We start from the raw sequence: 19798 nt of genomic DNA, 5'->3' as shown, positions 1-19798 counted from the left end.
CCTGAAGAAGTGTGCGTGCACATGAAAGCTCATACCTTGACTAAAACTTAGTTGGTCTTAAAGGTGCCACGGGACCCTATTCAACACAGAGGCAGACAATGACAAATCCTCTCTGAATGTCTCTTGCTTGGAAAACGCTATGGGGCATTTGGATGGGAGACCTCTGTGAGAGTCCGGGGTTGCTACCCAGAGTCAGAGAATGACAAACCGCCTCTGAATGTCTCTTGCTTTGAAAACACTATGGGGTATTTGGACGGGAGATGTCTATGAGAATCCAGGACTGCTACCCAGAGGCGGACAATGACCAACCTCCTCTGAATGACCTCTGGCCTTCTGGGTCACCATGAGTCTACTGTGATTCAACAACACCAGAAAGAGATCCATTGTGAATGTATTCTGCTCCCGTCCTCCATTGCATCCAGGGTCATATTTTGTAAAAGACGACTTTCTCCAGCAAATTTTTAAACAACTTTTTTTTAAAAAACCGCACACCCACGCACACACAAAACATATCCAAAATAACGCAGGCAGTTGGACATAGAAGGTGTACATGGGAGAGGGTGACAGAGAGCAGGCAGGGAGACCAGCAGGCACTGGCAAAAAGACAAACGGGCAAGCGCGAACACAGTGACCTGCGGACACACAGACCATGTGGGTGGGGGGTACAGGAGCCGCCATGCAAACTAGGACATGGGATGCACCAATATCCTTCCCCCCACAATCTGGAGGGGGAGCGGAAGGGAAGCACCGCGCACAGCGGCCTTGGGTAAGGGAGTCGACATTAAGGGACAGGGAAAGGGGAGACAAGCAAATCAGTGTCGGAGGAGGACTTCCCCTCTTGTTTTTAAATAAAAATAAAATAAAATTCTGTGTTTTCTTCTTCTTGTAAGTAAAATAAACTCAACTAAATAGAAATCTGGGTCCTGTACAGGAGTAAACGGTGATGTGGGGAAGGTGGTCGTTTTAGGATGGGAGGGAGGGGGAAGAGGAGCCGATTTACAACTTCCTGCCCCCTTTTATTTATGTTTTTTGCTGCTGCTGCTTGAGATTTGTGCTGTTTTGGGGGCGTTTGTACGAGTGTTGGTTTTGGAGGGACTTGACTGTGCTTGGACGAGGATACATCGAAGGGATGGGATTCATCTCTCCCACCCACCCCTATTCCCCCTAGCCTCCCCCCTGCCCCATTTATGAATTACGGGCTGGAGGAGTACAGTCCATCCCAACCCCGCTAGACATGCAACGTCGGAGGAAAATAACCGACCTCCTGCTGTCAGGATGTGAACAGCCACACCTGGGAGGGGGAGGTATGTGACTTAATAAGCCCCCCTCCAATCCCAAGTATAGCCCATTAAAGGGATTGGGAGAGTTGGGGGGGGGGCGGTTTCCTTTTTTCCCAGACTCTTCATTCACCCAGGTCAGTAGAGAAAAGGGGATTGGACCCTAGACCATCTTTGGCTGAGCCCATCATGCCCCATGCATGCCTAGGAGGCTGGTGTTCCCCAAACTGTGTGTGTGTGGGGAGGGGGATCTCCCAGATCAGTCTTGGAAGCAACAGGAGATGTGCCATTCCCTGCTCAGGGAGACGGAAGACCCCATCAGTCAGCCACAGAACAGAGACTTCACAACTGGCTAGCGTTTGGACCCCGGCCTGTGCGGATTACCCGGTGCTTGGAGCTGCCTTGATCAGTGCTAGACTGCGGGCTACTGTCGAGGCGTTTGGCAAAGTCTTTCCCTGACAGTACCCACAGTAAAGAGGTTCCCCAGGTTGGTAGGGGCGGAGGGGCTCCCGACTCAGGGCCGTCATCTGGGGGAGGGGGTCTCCCCCGGGCCGAGCCTACAAGCGAATCTACCCAGTCCGGCCTCTTCTCCTAGAACCCCTTAATGTGGCAGTAGGCCTCCAGAGCCGCCAGGAGGATGTAGACCAGCCACAGACTGACGAAGAGGAGCGTGGCGAGGGTTTTGGGGGTTCGGGGCCCACCCAGTTCTCCGCCGATGGGGGCCCGGCGCCGGTACAGCAGGATGGCGATGCTGACGAAGGCGAAGATGGTAAAGAGGGTGACCGAGAAGGCCAGGGTGCCCGGCTGGACTCGGAACGGCTGGCCTTTGGAGGCCCAGTAGACGGCTGCAATGGACCAGGCCACCCCGATCCCCAGGAAGACGTTGACGGCATTGCTGCCCGTCACGTTACCAATGGAGGCATCGGCATACTGGTCTTGGATGGCGGCCACTTTGCTGGCAAAGGTATCTGTGCGGAAGAAGAAGAAGAGAGAGTTGGTGGGAACGTCCAACCTTCCTGTGAGGAGAACAAGGGTAGTTATAAATGCCTCACTAAACAGCCTACTGATGACTTGGCCAAAAGGCCTGGAAATCTCTCTCTGCTTCTCTTCACCACCCAAGATGCTATCTGGGCCTCTCCCTGGTCGACTACTGCTGGCCTCTAGTTCTCAAGTCTCAACAGAGATATTAGGGAGGTCCACCGCCTTGCATTTGACATATGAAAAGAGGTGTTCTCCCAGATAAAAATCCGCACACTTAACTACTACACCAAACTGGAAGGCCTATATATGGGGCACTTCTGCCTGCTGCTGTTCTGTATTGCAGGGGTTTTCTGCCTCTGAACATGGCAGTTCTATTTAGTCACCCCCGATAGCTATTACTGGACTTCCTCATGAATCTGCCTCTCTCTTAAAGCCATCTATGCACATGCCCTTCACTATATCTGCCATGATCCTAGGCCTAGTGAGGCCTGCAGGCCCCAGGGAAACCTGCTTAGGAGTTACTGGGAAAAGCTTACATCTCCCAGGATCACCTCTGTCCTTCTGATTGGGTTTTGGAGGCAAACAGGCCCAGAGAGGGGTGGGGCCCAGGAAGGGAATATATAAAGGCCTAGCCTAGGATGTGGGTGTTCTTTTCCTGGAAGGGTGATCTGGAAGCAGGCTGTAGTCTGGAGAGCTTGAAGCAGGGGAGCGCCCCTTACCCAAGGCCAAGGGGGTAAGTGTGGGTATTAGGTAGGGACTGTATAGATAGACGTGTTAGGGCATTTGGTTATTTTCCCTTCACCCTTTTACTGGTTAATGCACCTTGTTAATTTTTATTGCTCTGAAATAAACCTTTTGTTGTTGTTCACTCAGCCTGGTCCTCATGCCTATTATCTAGGGTTGCAAAGTCCAATTCAAAAAATATCTGGGGACTTTGGGGGTGGAGCTAGGAGATATTAGGGGTGGAGCCAAGATCAAGGCTGTGACAAGCATCATTGAACTCCAAAGGGAGTTCTGGCCATCACATTTAAAGGGACAGAGCACCTTTTCAATTCCTTCCTTCCATAGGAAATAATGGATAGGGGCACCTTCTTTTGGGGCTCACAGAATTGGACCCCCTGGTCCAATATTTTTGAAACTTGGAGGGTATTTTGGGGAGAGGCATTAGATGCTATGCTGAAAATTTGGTGCCTCTACCCCAAAAAACAGCTCCCCCCCGGTGTTCCAGATACCCGCGGATCAATTCTCCATTATTTTCTATAGGAATAAATCTCCATAGGGAATAATAGAGTTCCCAGAAGACATTTCCCTCCCCTCCCCCCGCTTTCTGACGACCCTGAAGCGGGGGGAGGGTCTCCAAACTGGGGGATCCCCTGCCCCCAACTGGGGATTGGCAACCCTACTATTATCTGGCCTAAGCTACAGGAGGCCTGAAGGGCTTGGGAGGGAACTCTGGGCCTTCTCAAGAAGAACCCTTAACCCAGAGTGGCGGCAGCAATTGGTAAGACCCCCCCCTGAGTCGTGACAATGTCCATAAGCAGTGAACCCAATTTAATTACTGGTTGAATTAGGGTTGCCAGATCCAACTCAATAAATATCTGGGGACTTCTGGGGTGGGGCCAGGAGCAAGGGTGCGGCAAGCACGACGGAACTCCAAAGAGAGTTCTGGAAATCACATTTAAAAGGATTACATGCGTTTTAAATGCCTTCCCTCCATTTGAAGGATAGGGGCACCTTCTTTTGGGGTTCACAGAACTGGACCCCCACTTCAATCTTTTTGAAACTCGTGGGGTTTATTGAGGAGAGGCACTAGATGCTATGCTGAAAATTTGGTGCCTCTGCTTCAAAAACCAGGGCTCCAGATACCCACAGATCAATTCTCCATTATAGCCTATGGGAAACTGTCTCCATAGGGAATAATGGAGTGCCCAGCAGACATCCCACCCCCCAGCTTTCTGATGGTCCTGAAGTGGGGTGGGGGGAGAGTGGCAACCCTAGGTTGAATAATGAAGTACTTGTTCATTTTTAATCTGCTTCCCATTAACTTCACTGGGAGCCCCTGAATTCTAGTATTACAGGAGAGGGAGAAAAAGTTTTCCTTTCTACTTTGTCCTCCCCAAATTTAGAAACCTCAATCATTTTATCCCTTAGCCTCCACTCCCACCAGTAGCCAGGGGGGACCTGGCAACTCTACAGTTTAGTCATTCTTTATCTAAATGAAGAAGCCAGAAACTCCTCAGCCTTTTCTCATAAGGAAGATGCCCCCATCCCAACCATCTCAATTTTCACTAGGGTTGTCAATACTGGCTTGGGAAATTTCTGGAAGTTTCTGGCTAGTGCTTGGGAGAGGTGGAGTTTGGGGAGGGGAGGAACCTCATCAGGGTACAATGCCATAGAGCAGGGGTGGCCAACAGTAGCTCTCCAGATGTTTTTTTGCCTACAACTCCCATCAGCCCCAGCCAGCATGGCCAATGGCTGGGGCTGATGGGAGTTGTAGGCAAAAAACATCTGGAGAGCTACCATTGGCCACCCCTGCCATAGAGTTCACCCTCCACAGCGGCCATTTTCTCCAGAGGAACTGGTCTTTGTAACCTATGGCTGCCAAGTTCCCACAGGGATAGGGAATCCCCTGGTTTTGTGAGCCCCAACCCGGTGGCAGGGAGGTGGCTGCCGGGGGATCCCTGCCACCAAAGAGTCCCATTGACATGTGGCGTGATGTATCACGCCAGGCACGGTGTGCAGGAATGCTCTGGGAACTCTATGGTTTTGTGTGGGGATGCTTTAGCAATCTGGGGGAAAACTCTATGGTACCCCCTCCCCAAATTTCAAAAAGATTGGACCAGAGGGTCCAATTTTATGAATGAACCATACTGGCAACCATACTGTAGCCTCAAGATCAGTTGTAATTCTGAGAGATCCCCAGGCCCCACCTGAAGGTTGGTAACCCTACTACTTATCCTCTGTTCCAGATAATTTATGAATAAATTACTAACTAGCACTAATCTCTACCCATTGTTTAGTTACTCCCATTGTACGCAAACCCATTTACTCTCACTCTGCTTTGTTGTTTAACCAGTTTATATCCTCTTATCTACTAAGTCTACTGGAGAGCCTCTGGTGAGGGACTTTTTGGTATCTAATGTCTGCTTGATCACATCTGTTTGTTAAACCACTCAAAAAAGAACTTCAGAAGGTGGGTGAGGCAGGACTCTGCAGCCAAATTCCGTGCTGATTTCCCCTCAGCAGGTCTTGTTCCTTGGTACTTACTAAATCAGTGTTTAATAACATTTCCCATAAATTTACCTGGAATAGACATTAGACTAATTGGCCTATAATTTCCTGGATCTCCTCTGGATTTCTAATCAGCATTACAGTTGATAACTTCTACCAATTTTAGTGCCAATGAGCTTATTTTGGTTAGCAGATCAGCAGTTTTGCTGTAGGGGTGCCAATCCCTCATTGGGGGCAGGGGATCCCCCAGTTTGGAGGCCCTGCCCCTGCTTCAGGGCTATCAGAAAGTGGGCTGATCTCCACAGGGTATAATGGATAATCAATCAATGGGTATCTGGGGCTCTGGAGAGGCTGTTTTTTGTGATAGAGGCACCAAATTTTCAGCATAGCATCTGGTGCCTCTCCTAAACCCCCCCCCCCAACCCCCAAGTTTCAAAAAGATTGGGCCAGGGGGTCCAATTCCATGAGCCCCTAAAGAAGGTGCCCCTATCCTCCATTCTTTCCAAAGGAAAGAAGGCATTTAAAAGGAGTGCAGTCCCTTTAAATGTGATGGCCTGAACTCCCTTTGGAGTTCAATTATGCTTGTCACACCCTTGCTCCTGGCTCCATCCCCAAAGTCCCCAGATATTTCCTGAGTCAGACCTGGCAACCCTAGATTTGCATCTGTGTTCCTTAGAACCTTTGGCTAACACCATCCAGATCCAGTGACTGAACCCAAAAAACTTCCTCTCATCTCTTCTGAGAACCCCCCAGTGCCTTCTGCCAGCTACACAATATTAAAGGGACTTCACTGTCTGCTAGCAAATTTATTGTGGCAGAAACTTTCATGAATTGCACTTCACCATGAAAACACATCCGTGTTATCCACGGATGGCAGATGTCTACATAGACAAGAGAGGAAAATTAGGAGTAAAACCCAAAGGTCTTGAAATGCATGAGATACAGTCTGTGACATCATAGTCTCCTTAGCTTCATAGGTGTAGTCTGGTCAGAAAAGCTTTTTCTTGATTTAAACCTCAATGAACACAATCATGTTTGATAGGGGAGGGACGGTGGCTCAGTGGTAGAGCATCTGCTTGGGAAGCAGAAGGTCCCAGGTTCAATCCCTGGCATCTCCAAAAAGGGTCCAGGCAAGTAGGTGTGAAAAACCTCCGCTTGAGACCCTGGAGAGCCGCTGCCAGTCTGAGAAGACAATACTGACTTTGATGGACCAAGGGTCCGATTCAGTATAAGGCAGCTTCATATGTTTACCCCTATTATGGAAGGCTGTAGAACTGCTCTTGTATATGTTTGAGCTTTGCAGAAACATCACAGGTTGCATAAGGTTGCCAGCCTCCAGATGGATCTGCAGTTCCTACAAAATTACAATCAACTTCCAGACTGCAGAGATCAGCTTCCCTGGGAGGAATGGCACTCTATGGCAGGGGTGTCACACTTGTTTGTTATGAGGGCCGGATCTGGCTTAAATGAGACCTTGTCGGGCCAGGCCATGTGTGTTATAAAAGTAGCTGAGATATAAACTTTATAAGAGACACTGACATACACAATAAAAAATGTTGTATCTCTCCTGCGTGATCCAGGGAACTGGGCAAAGGAAGCTCTGGCTCTTTCCCTCCCTTCCCAGGGGATGAGGAGGGGGTGGAGCCACAGCCAATAGAAGGAAAAGGGGCTTTGATCTGTAGCTCATGTGCAATTGATCAAGCCTGTCAAAGTAAGCTGTGACAAAGAAGAAAGCAAGAGAGAGGGAGAAGAAAGCAGACTTGCTCACGGGCCTGATAGGAACCCTCTGGGGGCCTGATCCGGTCCCTGGGCCACATGTTTGACACCCCTGCTCTATAGAATCACATCCCCTGCTGAGTGTTCTCCCCTACCAAACTCCACCCTCCCCAGGTTCTGCCCCCTAACCTCCAGGAATTTCCCAGCAAAGAATTGGCAACCACATTGGACCTTGTATTTCCACCCCTACCATCCAGCATTTTTTTCCTTGTCTTGTCTGTGTGCCTATCCCATACATGTAACAAACTGGCTCCATTGCATGAAAGCATCAACCACACCTGATAGGGCTCCACCTGGAGATCTCCTGGAATTACAGCTCCAGATAACTTCCTGCTTTTAGAGTCAGTTCACCGAAACATTATAGTACGCAGAGGTCTCTCCTCTCTTCAAAACACCCTCCCCAGGCTCTACCCCCCAAATCTCCAGGAATTTCACAGCCCAGAGCTGGTAACCCAACATGTAGCTCCGCCTTTTTAAAAATTACGGTTCCTGTCTCCCTCACCCACTGCCACCCATAGCTACATCATCCGGTTTTGCGGTCTCCCATTCAAAGCTCTCTTCTACAGTCTTTCACTCTCCACGTCTTGCATCTATTTTGTCCTTTAAGCACTTTAGGAGGTTGACGTTTTTACATATATAATACAAGAAGCCTGAATCTTATCTCCCGTTCTCCACCAACTCACTGAGAGCGGTTTCTCATTTCTAATCCTGTCCTCCAGACTGCCGGTTAAACACAATGGCTTCTCCCCTCCCTCTCCTGCCGCCGGCTTTGTTCAGTCACATGTTCAAGAAGTCAAATTTTCTGCTCTTTCATCCAATTCATTAATATGTACACGAGGCTGGCCCCAAGCTCTGGTGTGCATCCTAAATAGCTATAGCAGAGTTAGGGCTTTCAAAAGCTCATTGTCAGCTGTGTGCATTCGGGGAAGAGGGGGCATCCAGTAAGCATCCGGAGACTGCGGCCTTTATGTGGATCTGGTCCCAGCGCCGACTGCCTGCAGGGCTGCCCCACAAGTGACCCGCTTTGGGGTCCTAAGAGAATTTTACGCCATACCAGACCTTTGGCTCCCCCCGCCCTTCCCCATCTTAGCGGCTGATTGGATTGAGCACGTCCTGCCACAGCAAACTGGGAGATAAAAGGATATGAAACTTTTTGCAATTTCAAAAGCTGTCCCGCGATGTTTGGAAAGCAAACATGCAAACTACATTTCTATGCGCAAATCCCTAGGACGGAGGCCTGACCTGGGTGACCCCAATTAGCCTGATCTTTGTCAGATCTCTGAAACTGAACAGGGTCAGCTCTGGTGAATACTCGGATGGGAGACCTTCAGTGGAGTGCAGGGTTGTGACATGGTGAACCGTCTTTGAAGATGTCTTGCCTTGAAAACTCTCAGGTTTAGGGTTGCCAGGTCTGTGTTGGAAAATACCTGGAGACTTTGGGGGTGGAACAGGGAGAACGCGGGGTTTGGAGTTTGAACTCAGCAGGGTAAAATGCCATAGATCGCACCCTTCCAAGCAGCCATTTTCTCCAGGGGAGTTGATTTCTGCTGGATGGAGATCAGTTGTAAAAGCAGGAGATCTCCAGGCTCCACCTGGAGGTTGGCAACCCGTAGGCTGGCCGCAATTTGAATCACCATTCAATTTGCAGCACCACTCAAGTGAGGCTGATTTTGTCAGATCTTGGAAGCGAAGCAGGGTTGGCCTGGTTAGTACTTGGTGGTGGGAGACCACCAAGGAAGTCAGAGGCAGGCAGAGGGGGGAAGAGAAGAGAGGAGAGCCAAGGGCCTGGTAGGATGGGAAATCCTCTTAGGCCCCAAGCCAGATTGCTTTTGGCAGGCAGCTTCTGAACATCTCTTGCCTTGAAAACTCAGCGGGGGTCCCCATAAGTCAGCTGCTGCTTGATAGCACTTTCCGCCACCAAGTGGAACAGAAGTGATGTGAAGAAAACATAATCCTTAACAGGGCTGCTTCACAGTAAGGCCTACTTCAGGAGTGGCCAAACTTGCTTAACGTAAGAGCCACATAGAATAAATGTCAGATGTTTGGGAGCTGCAAGACAGACAGATAGAAGGGAGGGAGGGAAGGAAGAAGGGAAGGAGGGAGGGAGGAAAGAAAGAAAGACCGTTTTCGCACACAGTTTACCTCGCAGTCACAATCCTGTTCCCTCTGCAGCATCTGGTCGGATTTCCCGCTATCTGTGCTGAAGTTACAGGAAGTGCCGCAGCTTTTACGTCGCAAACGTAAACCGCTAAAACCCAGTTTACATTTGCTACGCAAAAGCCGCGGCACTTCCTGTAACTCTGGCGCAGATGGTGGGAAATCCGACAGACGCTACCGAGGGAACAGGATTGGGACTGCGAGGTAAGCTGTGTGCGAAAACGGTTAATGACTACACCAAACTGGCTCTCTTGAGAGGTTTGTTGCCCCTGAATGTGGAGGTTTAGTGGTCTAGCACTTGTTGTTTGAAGAAGGGGTCTGGACTCTCCCAGTACCCATTACAACTATTATAATTACCATATCTACTTGGAGAGGGGAAATGGAAATTGTGACGACTGTTCTGGTTTAAAATTAGCTTATTTGATATCTCTCTTCATGGAGGCATACAAAGAATACCCTGCAGGCACTGACCACACTATCTTTGGCAGAGGGACTGGGTCGGCGGGAATTTGTTCCCACACAGAAGAAATTACTGGGGAGGGATGGTGGCTCAGTGGTAAGAGCATCTGCTTGGTAAGCAGAAGGTCCCAGGTTCAGTCCCCGGAATCTCCCACTAAAAAGGGTCCCGGCAAGTAGGCGTGAAAAACCTCAGCTTGCGACCCTGAAGAGCCACTGCCAGTCTGAGTAGACAATACTGACTTTGATGGACCGAGGGTCTGATTCAGTAGAAGGCAGCTTCATAGGTTCATATGCCCCATCCTGGCCCTTTCCTCATTAAGGCTGCAGTCCCTAAGGACACTTTCCTGGGAGTAAGCCCCTTGAATGAAATAGGACAGGGGTGGCAAACTGTAGTTTGGGAGCCGCATGTGGCTCTTTCACACATTGTGTGGCTCTCAAAGCCCCACCACCCCGTCAGTCAGCATGGAGACGGCATTTGTTTCTTAAATCACTTCTCCAAACCAAGCCAGCCAGCAGCCTGGAAAAGGCATTTAAAGTTAAAGTTGCTTTCTTTCCACCTCTCTCTTCCAACCCCCATATTCATTCATTCTTTCTTGTGTGTGGACACTTATCTGGATGAAATGGGTTTGATTCCCCACTCCTCCACTTGCACCTGCTGATGTGACCTTGAGTCAGTCACAAGTTCTCACAGAGCTGTTCCTCTCAAGAGCAGTTTCTGACAGAGCTCTCTTAGCCCTAGCTACCTCATAGGGTGTCTGTTATGAGGAGGGAAAGGGAAAGGAGATTGTAAGCCGCTCAGACTCCTTTGGGTAGTGAAGGGTGGGGTATAAATTCAACCTCTTCTTCTATCAGAGCTAGGGGTTGTATTGCCAACTTCTAGGTGAGGCCTGGAGATCACCTGAAATTGTGATTGAGCTCCAGACTAGAGATCACTTCACTTGGCTAAAACGGATGCTTCGGAATGGATACTGTTGAGGTCCCTCCCATCGTCAGACTTTGCTGTCCCCACAATCTACCCTCAAATCTCCAGAAATGTCCCAAACCAGTTAGCAAGGGGACAATATCAGAGGAAAGGCCTCACAGGACCGGATCTACATGTTTTTTGAGGAGGGCGGGACAAAATTAAAAAATGATGCCCCCTTATGGGCCATTCTATCTTATGGTCCCATAGAATAGAATGGACTCCATACCCAATTTGGCAGCCCTCCCTCCGTCGCAGCCCAGGGCAAGCACCCCACTAGATCCAGCCCTGAGGCCTCAGCCTCTATTGCCATCTTTCTTAGACCTCTACAACAACTTGCTGAGAACACTGTATGAAACAGGATGCTGGACTACAGGGCCCAGTGGTCTGATCCAGCAAAGCTCTTCTTACATTCAACCCCCACGGTTTCTTGGGAGGATAGGAAAACTGATTAAGTGGCCTCCATGTAAATGCATCTGAGATAAAAATCAGTAACAGGATGAGGCAAACAGGGAAGACGTTTTGAGCAGGAATACACAGGAACACAGTTCCAGCTGACTTGGCACCAGGGGGCGTGGCCTAATATGCAAATTAGTTCTTGCTGGGCTTTTTCTACAAAAAATAAGCCCTGGTTAGGACTAACCGCGCTCATTTGCCTAGACAACTGGAAGTAGCAATGACATCTAGAGAACCCATCTACTGCTCAATATTGTGTGCAAGGGACAAACGACAGGTGAAAGGCAGGGGTTTCACATCCTGCTTGTGAATTTCTAGAGGCATCTGAGTGCCCTCCGTGTGAAGGCGGCACTGGACACTTGGCTGGACACCTGCGGGCGTTTTTTATGTTAATTGCTTCTGCTGCCGTTTCCTGTCTTTTGTTGCTGGCACACAGAAATTGGATGAGGGAAGAATTTCCTGCCCAAGTGTCTCTGTGCCAGGAAAAGCTTCACACATAGCCGTGTAACTGTAGCATGCAAAGGCAGGGCCAGCCCTAGACCGTCTGGCACCCTATGCAAGGCTAACGTCCAGCACCGCCCCCCCCCGGCACTGATAACTTCAGTAAGTCACATGGGGGTCGCACAATTCGGCGTCCCCAGAAGGCTGGCACCCTAGGGAATTGCCTACTTTGCCTCGTGGCAGGGCCAATCCTAACCAGACAGAATGGGCTAGGCTCATTCAGAAATTACTGCTGTAAGCCACCCTCAGCCCGCTTGCAGAATAGGGCAGGATATAAAGCAAAAAAGTTAAATTAAATTAAAGAGATCTTCTAATTCCAGTCTTTCTGGCTGGTTCAACCACCCCTCCACACACCCTGCTGTGTTTTCACATTCCATCCTTGCCCTGGATGCCCAACATTCTCCTCACTAACCAGGCACAGAGGTGCCTAGGGCCACAAAAACCACTGCTGTGACGGAGTCTTTGAGACCGATGGTGCAGCCGAAGTGGGCAGCCAGGTCCCCCGTGAGGGCGGTGAGCACTCCGATGAGACAGATGGAGACAAAAAAGCAGGCCCAGCCACACCAGTATTCAGTGGGTGGCACGAAGGCAAAGAGAACTTTCCAGAAAACCGTCAGGAAGTGCATGATGTAGTCAAAGCAGGAGGGGAGGCGCTCCTCGCCTGAGTCGTCATCTTCGTCATCACCTGTGGAGGACAGCAAAGAGACACAAAATGAACCAACATGGCTAGTTTTAATCACCCATTGCACTAATGGTGGATACCTGGAAGTGATGTCACTATGCAAGTGTTACACTCTAGGATTTGGAGAAAACTATAAGCCATGGTTTTATCATAAGAGTTTTTGGTCAAATTCTAACTTCATGTCAGTGATATGACATTGTCTCCAGGTAGTTGCTGGAAGTGACATCATGGCAACAGTGCGATGTCACTTTTCCAACTATTTGTTCCTCACTGCCCCTCTGAATGGTGATGGGCAAAGAAGAGGGATAGTGGAAGATCTCCCTACTCCAGCTTAACCCTTTAAAACACAGTCTGAGGGGATTGTTGGATGAGAGAAGATTGGGCTTCCTTGGGTGAACGCAGGGCTTTTTTTGTAGCAGGAACTCCTTTGCGTATTAGGCCGCACACCCCTGATGTAGCCAATCCTCCTGGAGCTTACAGTAGGCCCTGGACTAACAGCCCTGTAAGCTCTTGCAGGACTGGCTACATCAGTGGTGTGTGGCCTAATATGCAAAGGAGTTTCTGCTATAAAAAAAGCCCTGTATGAGGTTATTCCAGTGAGGCCACTCTGACAAACTTACTGGGGAGGGGGGAGGGTTGCCAGGTCCCCCTTGGCTGCTGGTGGGGGACAGGGGGTAGGGCTAGATCCAGGTTGGGAAGTGTCTGGAGATTTGGGGATGAGGCCTGAGGAGGACCTCAGAGTGGTACATTGATATAGAGTCCACCCTCCAAAGCCTCTCCGAGACAACTGATTTTTGTAGTCTGGAGATGAGCTGTAATTCCACAAGCTTTTTGGAGGAAGTGTGGAAAAAGTGCACTAAAGGCAGAGGGGTAGGGATGCAAGATCCAGGTTGGGAAATTCCTGGTGACCCAGGGATGGAGCCTGAAGAGGACAGGGACCTCAAGGGGGTACAATGCCTAGACTCCACCCTCCGAAGCATCCATTTTCTCCAGGGGAAATGATCTCTGTAGCCTGGAGATGAGCTGTAATTTTGGGGAATCCCCAGGTCCCACCTGGAGGCTGGCAGCACTAACCAAGGGTGATTTTGGTAATGGTAGCAGTAGGCCTACCTGAGGCAGCAGCTCTTTGAGGCAACATTAGAAAGAAGTAAAATGTCAATTATTTAGTTCATTGTCCTCAATATTTTTACCACAGAGCAGATGGGGTGGGTGGGTGGGAGAGAACAGCATCCAAATTTCCTTCCAGGGGCACCGTTTAGGACCATCTGGGAGGAAGCGCTGGACATCTGTTGGTTGCGCGTGGGGAGGAGGGCAATATTTGGTTTTTTTCCTGGCAAATATTTTCCTCTTCTTATGAACAGCCCTCATCTCCCTAACATATGAGCATACTTAATGAACTACAACAGAAGACGGATGCGGCCTTTCTCCTTGGGGGAAGGCGGGATGTAGAGAGGGAGCCGAAGAGGACCTTTGACAGTTTGGTGCAGTGGTTAAGTGCACAGACTCTTATCTGAGAGAACCGGGTTTGATTCCCCACTCCTCCACTTGCAGCTGCTGGAATGGCCTTGGGTCAGCCATAGCTCTGGCAGAGGTTGTCCTTGAAAGGGCAGCTGCTGGGAGAGTTCTCTCAGCCCCCCCCCCCCCCCACCTCACAGGGTGTCTGTTGTGGGAGAGAAAGGTAAAGGAGATTGCAGGCCACTCTGAGACTCTGTCCTTGAAAGGGCAGCTGCTGTAAGAGCTCTCACAGTCCCACCTGCCTCACAGGGTGTCTGTTGTGAGGGAGAAAGGTAAAGGAGATTGTAGGACGCTCTGAGACTCAAGATTCAGAGTGAAGGGGGTATAAATCCAATATCTTTTTCTTCTTTCTTTGCTGTCCTGTTCCCTCACCCTGCTCCCTCCTTCCTCCCTTGCTTCTCCTTATGCCTGGAGTCCCCCCCTCCCTGAGAACACCTTGCTTCCATGCCTAAAACTCACTTTCCTCAGGAAGCCGTACAACTTACTGATAAGGCTGCCAACTTCCAGGTGGTGGCTGGAGATCTCTCACTATTACCACTGATCTCCAGGCGACAAAGATCAGTTCCCCTGGAGAGAACGGCTGTTTTGTAAGGTAGACTTTATGGCATTATACCCCACTGAGGTCCTTCCCCTCTCCTCTCAGAACCCTGCTCTGCTCAGACTCCACCCCCAAAATCTCCAGGTGTTTCCAAAACCAGAGTTGGGAACCCTATCTGCTACCTAGAACTGAAACAAAGCCCAGGTATAGGAACACTGCATTGGGCCGCAAGCATCCTTCATCAGTCTTGTCACCTCCCTTCAAAGCAGCCATTTTCTCCAGGGGAGCTGATCTCTGTGGTAATTTGAGATCTCTAGGCCCCATAGGGTTGCCAAGTCCAATTCAAGAAATATCTGGGGACTTAGGGGGTGGAGCTAGGAGACATTGGGGGTGGAGCCAGGAACAAGGTTGTGACAAGCATAATTGAACTCCAAAAGGAGTTCTGGCCATCACATTTAGAGAAACCACACATCTTTTAAATGCCTTCCCACCATTGGAAATAATGGCACCTTCTTTTGGGGCTCATAAAATAGGACCCCCTCGTCCAACCCTTTTGAAACTTGGAGGGTATTTTGGGGAGAGGCACTGGATGCTATGCTGCAAATTTGATGTCTCTACCTCAAAAAATAGCACCCCGGATACCCATGGATCAATTCTCCCTATGGGAATTGGTCTCCATAGGGAATAATGGAGTGCCCAACAGACATTTACCTCCCCCCCCCCCCCGCTTTCTGATGACCCTGAAGCAGGGCGAGGGCCTCCAGACTGAGGGATCCCCTGCCCCCACCTGGGGATAAAGCCCCACCTGGCAGCTGGCAGCCCTTGCCCCAACACCCACCCCGGCCTTCCTGCCCGAGTGATTCCCAACCCCTTTCTTACCAGCACTGACGGTTACGGCACTAACGAACTGCTCTCGCCAACTGCTGCTGCCCACCACAAGTGCCAGGTTGGTTTTCTTGATTAATTTGTCCACTGTGCTCTGGAAGGGGAGAGAGAAAGCGATGATAGCAAGGTGGGGTTAGAGCAGATGGGACGAATATCTCCTGCATTATGAGTTCCACCCCCCCTTCCCCAGTTCACCACTGCAGGAGTTGCTATCTTCCACATTGCCTCGGCCTTTCGGTGCCAGTGGCCAGAAACAGCGTGGAAAAATGTCACTGCATCTTTTGGCACTGTGCCCTTCTGCTGTTTGACTAACCAGCCGTGACAGCAAGGCTATTGGAGCGTAAGGTGGCACAGAAATCCGGGACAAAGATTCAAAGCAGGTTGACAAAGGGGGCGCTGGGCAGGATTGGGGGACGTATCCATCACAGGAGACTGACGTAGTTCCTTGGGAAACAGTTCCACGCAGAAAGAGCCTGAATACAGAAAGGAGGGCCACACATTTTGCATGTAACTGGCATGTTTGAGGGAGCCTTGGGCCAAAAATGAAGTTTATGTGGGACAAAGTGCTAGAGTACTGGTCTTCAGTCTGTGGATCAGAATGCTTGGGAGGGCTGCCAATAGGGTTGCCAATTCCCAGGTGAGCAAAGGAAACCCCCAGTAAATAGTACGTTGGGGAGGGACACTGGCTCAGTGGCAGAGCATCTGCTTGGTAAGCAGAAGGTCCCAGGTTCAATCCCTGGGATCTCCAAAAAAGGGCCTAGGCAAATAGGTGTGAAAAACCTCAGCTTGAGACCCTGGAGAGCCGCTGCCAGTCTGAGTAGACAATACTGACTTTGATGGACCTAGGGTCTGATTCAGTATAAGGCAGCCTCATATGTCCATTAACAGTCTTCACTAATTCATTACCATGTAGTAGTATATAGTAATATCAAACAGGCACCCCTCATACAGCAAACACTGAATCAAAATACAGAGTAAGCAAAGAACTTTCAATCATACAATTAGAAATTACACACCACAAGATTCATTCAAAACATACCCCAGATCCCCTACTTCCATGAGTCAAAACTGCTCTCCAAAATTCTGTTACAAATTCTCCAGGTAGCTGAATAGAATCATCTCTGATGGTGCTACTCATGGAAATAAAAAAATATCCATTCAGCTGACCAGTAATCGATGCAAAAGGTCCGGTTTCGGAATCTTGATCCACAGCTGAGCCTCTCTCACAGAACAATATTCTCTTAATGTATCATTTCAATCATAGAGGAGAAAAAATTCTTAAAGACTGGAGCGCCCGGGCCTCAATGACCATCTTATGTCTTTCTCAGCAGGCAGGATGGTCACTGAAAAATAACTTGAGGCCTGGGCGCTGCTGACACACAGAAAGCACACAGAGTTAGTTGCTCAACGTCAGGGTTGGTTGGTCAAAATACAGCTCCAAGATTCAGGCACTGGTGAGGTAGCACTCGCAGCTTCAAGTCTGAAGGAGAACCCAAGAGCAAGGTTTCTACAATAAGCCAAAGTAATCTATCCAGAATATAGGCAGCAAAGTCCGTAGCTAACAGATGAGTTGCTTCCATACATCTACTGCTTTCTCTGTTGCTTTTAAGCCCCACCTTGCTAACCCCCCCTGTATTGTATCATGCACCTGCCAGCTACCTCAGCCGTGCTCCAGCAAGCACTCATCCTTGTTGTTGAAACTGGGCCAGTGCTGTCCAGCTTGAGGGGCACTGCTCCTTCTGGCTTGAAGGTCTCTCCTATCTTCTTCTGACAGCATTCCTGAGGCTCTGGTGATGAGGGAGGAGAACTGACTGGCAACTGGCTGGCTGTTGCCAGCCCAGGGTTGGGAAGCTAAGGGGCCAGTGTACTCGTTCCTAGCTGAGCATCTCTATCTGGCCCCTCAGAGACTGCCTTTTCCTGCAGTACCTTTGCCACTAGCTGTGGGCTTGGGTCAGGTATACTGACCCCCTCTTCCTCAGAGGAGTCCCCTGTGTCTCTTAGCTCTGCTGAGCTTGGCTGACCCACAACAATTGTCTGTTCAGACTGGCAGCAGCTCTCCAGGGTCTCAGGGAGAAGTCTTTCGTATAACCCACTACTGGGTCCTTTCAACTGGAGATACTGGGGGTTGAACCTGGGACTTTCTGCATGCCGAACAGATGCTTTATTGCTGAGTCATGGTGATCTTCCATCCCAAGGACATTAGGAAGGGCCAAAGAGATTGCAACGCTGAGAAATCAGGGGATATTTCTGGTGGAGGAATTGTCCAGTAAGCAGGGCTTTTTTGTAGCAGGAACTCCTTTGCATATTAGGCCACACCCGCTGATGTAGCCAATCCTCTTGGAGCTTACAGTAGGCCCTGTACTAAGAGCCCTGTAAGCTCTTGGAGGATTGACTACATCAGGGGTGTGTGGCCCAATAGGCAAAGGAGTTCCTGCTACAAAAAAAATCCTGCCAGTAAGCCCAGAAAACATTGAGAGACATTGCAGAAGCAGTTTCAGAAGGCTGACATGTGAGAAGATGTTGGGAGAGAGGGATTGTGGGTCTCTTTCAAGGGAGAAGGGGTGACTTACCTTGAACTCATACGACTCCTCGATGACCACCTCAAGCTTGGTGTGCTCTCCCAGGCTAGGGCAGCCCATTTTGGCAATCGCTTCCTCTTCTCCCTCGGGCAGACGGTTCTCGTTGGAGTCACCTGGCACAGGACAGCAAGCAAACTGTGACTGACAGTTACCCGAGGGACCTAGTACCCCTGGCTCCCTTTACCCAGTCTGTATTCCACATCACTCCCTATTCTTAGACCATACAGAAGCTTGCATGGGCCTTGTTATGTATGTGCCTTAAAGTATGTACTTCCTGCCGGCTCAATGGAGCCAGGAAAACAGAGCTTGGGGACTGTATAACAATGGGTAGTGGGATCCAAATACCTGCCGCTCTGCACCAATCACAGACCCCTGCCTGTTTGAATGAACCAATGGCAAGCTAGTCCAGGAGATTAGGGTTGTATATAGGTTTGGCCCACAGGCCCTTAGTCTTTTGTTGGGAGCAGCCTTCATCATGCTTCCCTTAAAGAGCTGTCCTCACTATGATCTCGTCTCTGCAATGCTTTGAACTCACTATATTATAGTGGCGATGAAGGTAGGATCCTGGTAGGCGACGCAGCATATGAACATATGAAGCTGCCTTCTACTGAATCAGACTCTGGGTCCATCCAAGTCAGTATTGTCTTCTCAGACTGGCAGCGGCTCTCCAGGGTCTCAGGCTGAGGTTTTTCACACCTATTTACCTGAATCCTTTTTTTGGAGATGCCAGGGATTGAACCTGGGACCTCCTGCTGCCGGCAACACACCGCGCCTCGCAGCAAGCTCCAGCTCTGTGCATCGCACCGCCATTACTAACAAGGGTCACCGCGCCAGGACAGGAGATGAGTCAGAGCCACGCTTCCAGCTCTGCCAGCGCCGGGGAAACAGCTTCTCCGAGGACCAACCCCGACCAGGCCGCGGCGCCTGACCCCCATGGGCAACTGCCAGAGTTCAACCCCAATCAACCCAAAAGGTGGGACCAATGGGTGAAGTGACTCAACTTCTACCTCCTCTACCACGATGTCGAAAACGAGCGGAAGCAAAAACAGCTTTTGCTCAGCCTCTGCAGAGAAGACACGCTGGCACTGGAAGAGAACCTGATGTCGCCAGTGCGGCTGACCGATGACGCTGCCTCATACAAGGTCATCACGGAGAGGCTCATCAAGCATTTCTCACCCAGGCCGACGCTCACAGCCCTGCGACTAGAATACCGCAAGAGGGTACAGAAAGCTGGTGAGACCGCTTCGACCTTTGTAGCTGAGGTGCGCCGCCCGGCCCAAGATTGTGATTTCATGAGCCTCGATGAAGTGCTGCTGTGCCGTTTCATGGCAGGCCTCCGCTACGAGAAGCTACAGGCCAAACTGATGAGACACAAGAAGTTTACGCTGGCAGATGCTTTGGACGAGGAGGCCGCCTACGAGAAGTCGTATAAGGAGCAGCATACCACTGCAATGAACCAGGTCGCCAGCGGGTCCAACTTGGAAGACTCATCATGGAAGACGCACCTCAGACACGCCACACCCCGAAGCGCCAGCCGCCACATGCCACTGACCCTACCTCGACGGGAGGATGCGCCAACTGTGGGGAAGCCAAGGAGCGCCATTCCTGCAAGTTCCGGAAAGCCGTCTGCCACATGTATGGAAGAACGAGGCACCTCACACGGGTGTGTTGGTTGAAGTCGCTGCGGCCTGGCGGAAAACAGTGACAGAAAGATGGCGGCCGCCACAAGGTCGCATTCGTGGAGGACATCCAGGTGCTCACTGAGGCAAGGGACCAGGTATGCCAGCTTCCCATGCCCTC

General features: G+C 50.2%; 1 protein-coding gene across 1 annotated transcript in view; it reads right to left on the bottom strand.

The window, feature by feature from the left end:
• Positions 1-1666: 1666 nt before the first annotated feature.
• The window catches only part of LOC132582817 (sodium/calcium exchanger 1-like), a 37085-nt gene continuing 18953 nt past the window's right edge, over positions 1667-19798 (bottom strand). The window contains exons 3-6 of the mRNA XM_060254543.1: positions 17990-18111; positions 15414-15513; positions 12212-12484; positions 1667-2245 (exon numbers count right to left, since the gene is read on the bottom strand). Of these exons, the coding sequence (XP_060110526.1) occupies positions 1869-2245; positions 12212-12484; positions 15414-15513; positions 17990-18111 (872 nt within the window). The 3' untranslated portion in view covers positions 1667-1868. The remainder of the gene's footprint in view (positions 2246-12211; positions 12485-15413; positions 15514-17989; positions 18112-19798) is intronic.

Source organism: Heteronotia binoei, chromosome 1 (assembly GCF_032191835.1).
Source record: "Heteronotia binoei isolate CCM8104 ecotype False Entrance Well chromosome 1, APGP_CSIRO_Hbin_v1, whole genome shotgun sequence".
NCBI lineage: Eukaryota > Metazoa > Chordata > Lepidosauria > Squamata > Gekkonidae > Heteronotia > Heteronotia binoei.
The sequence above is the reverse complement of the archived record's forward strand: the minus strand, read 5'-3'. Positions and strand labels throughout refer to the sequence as shown.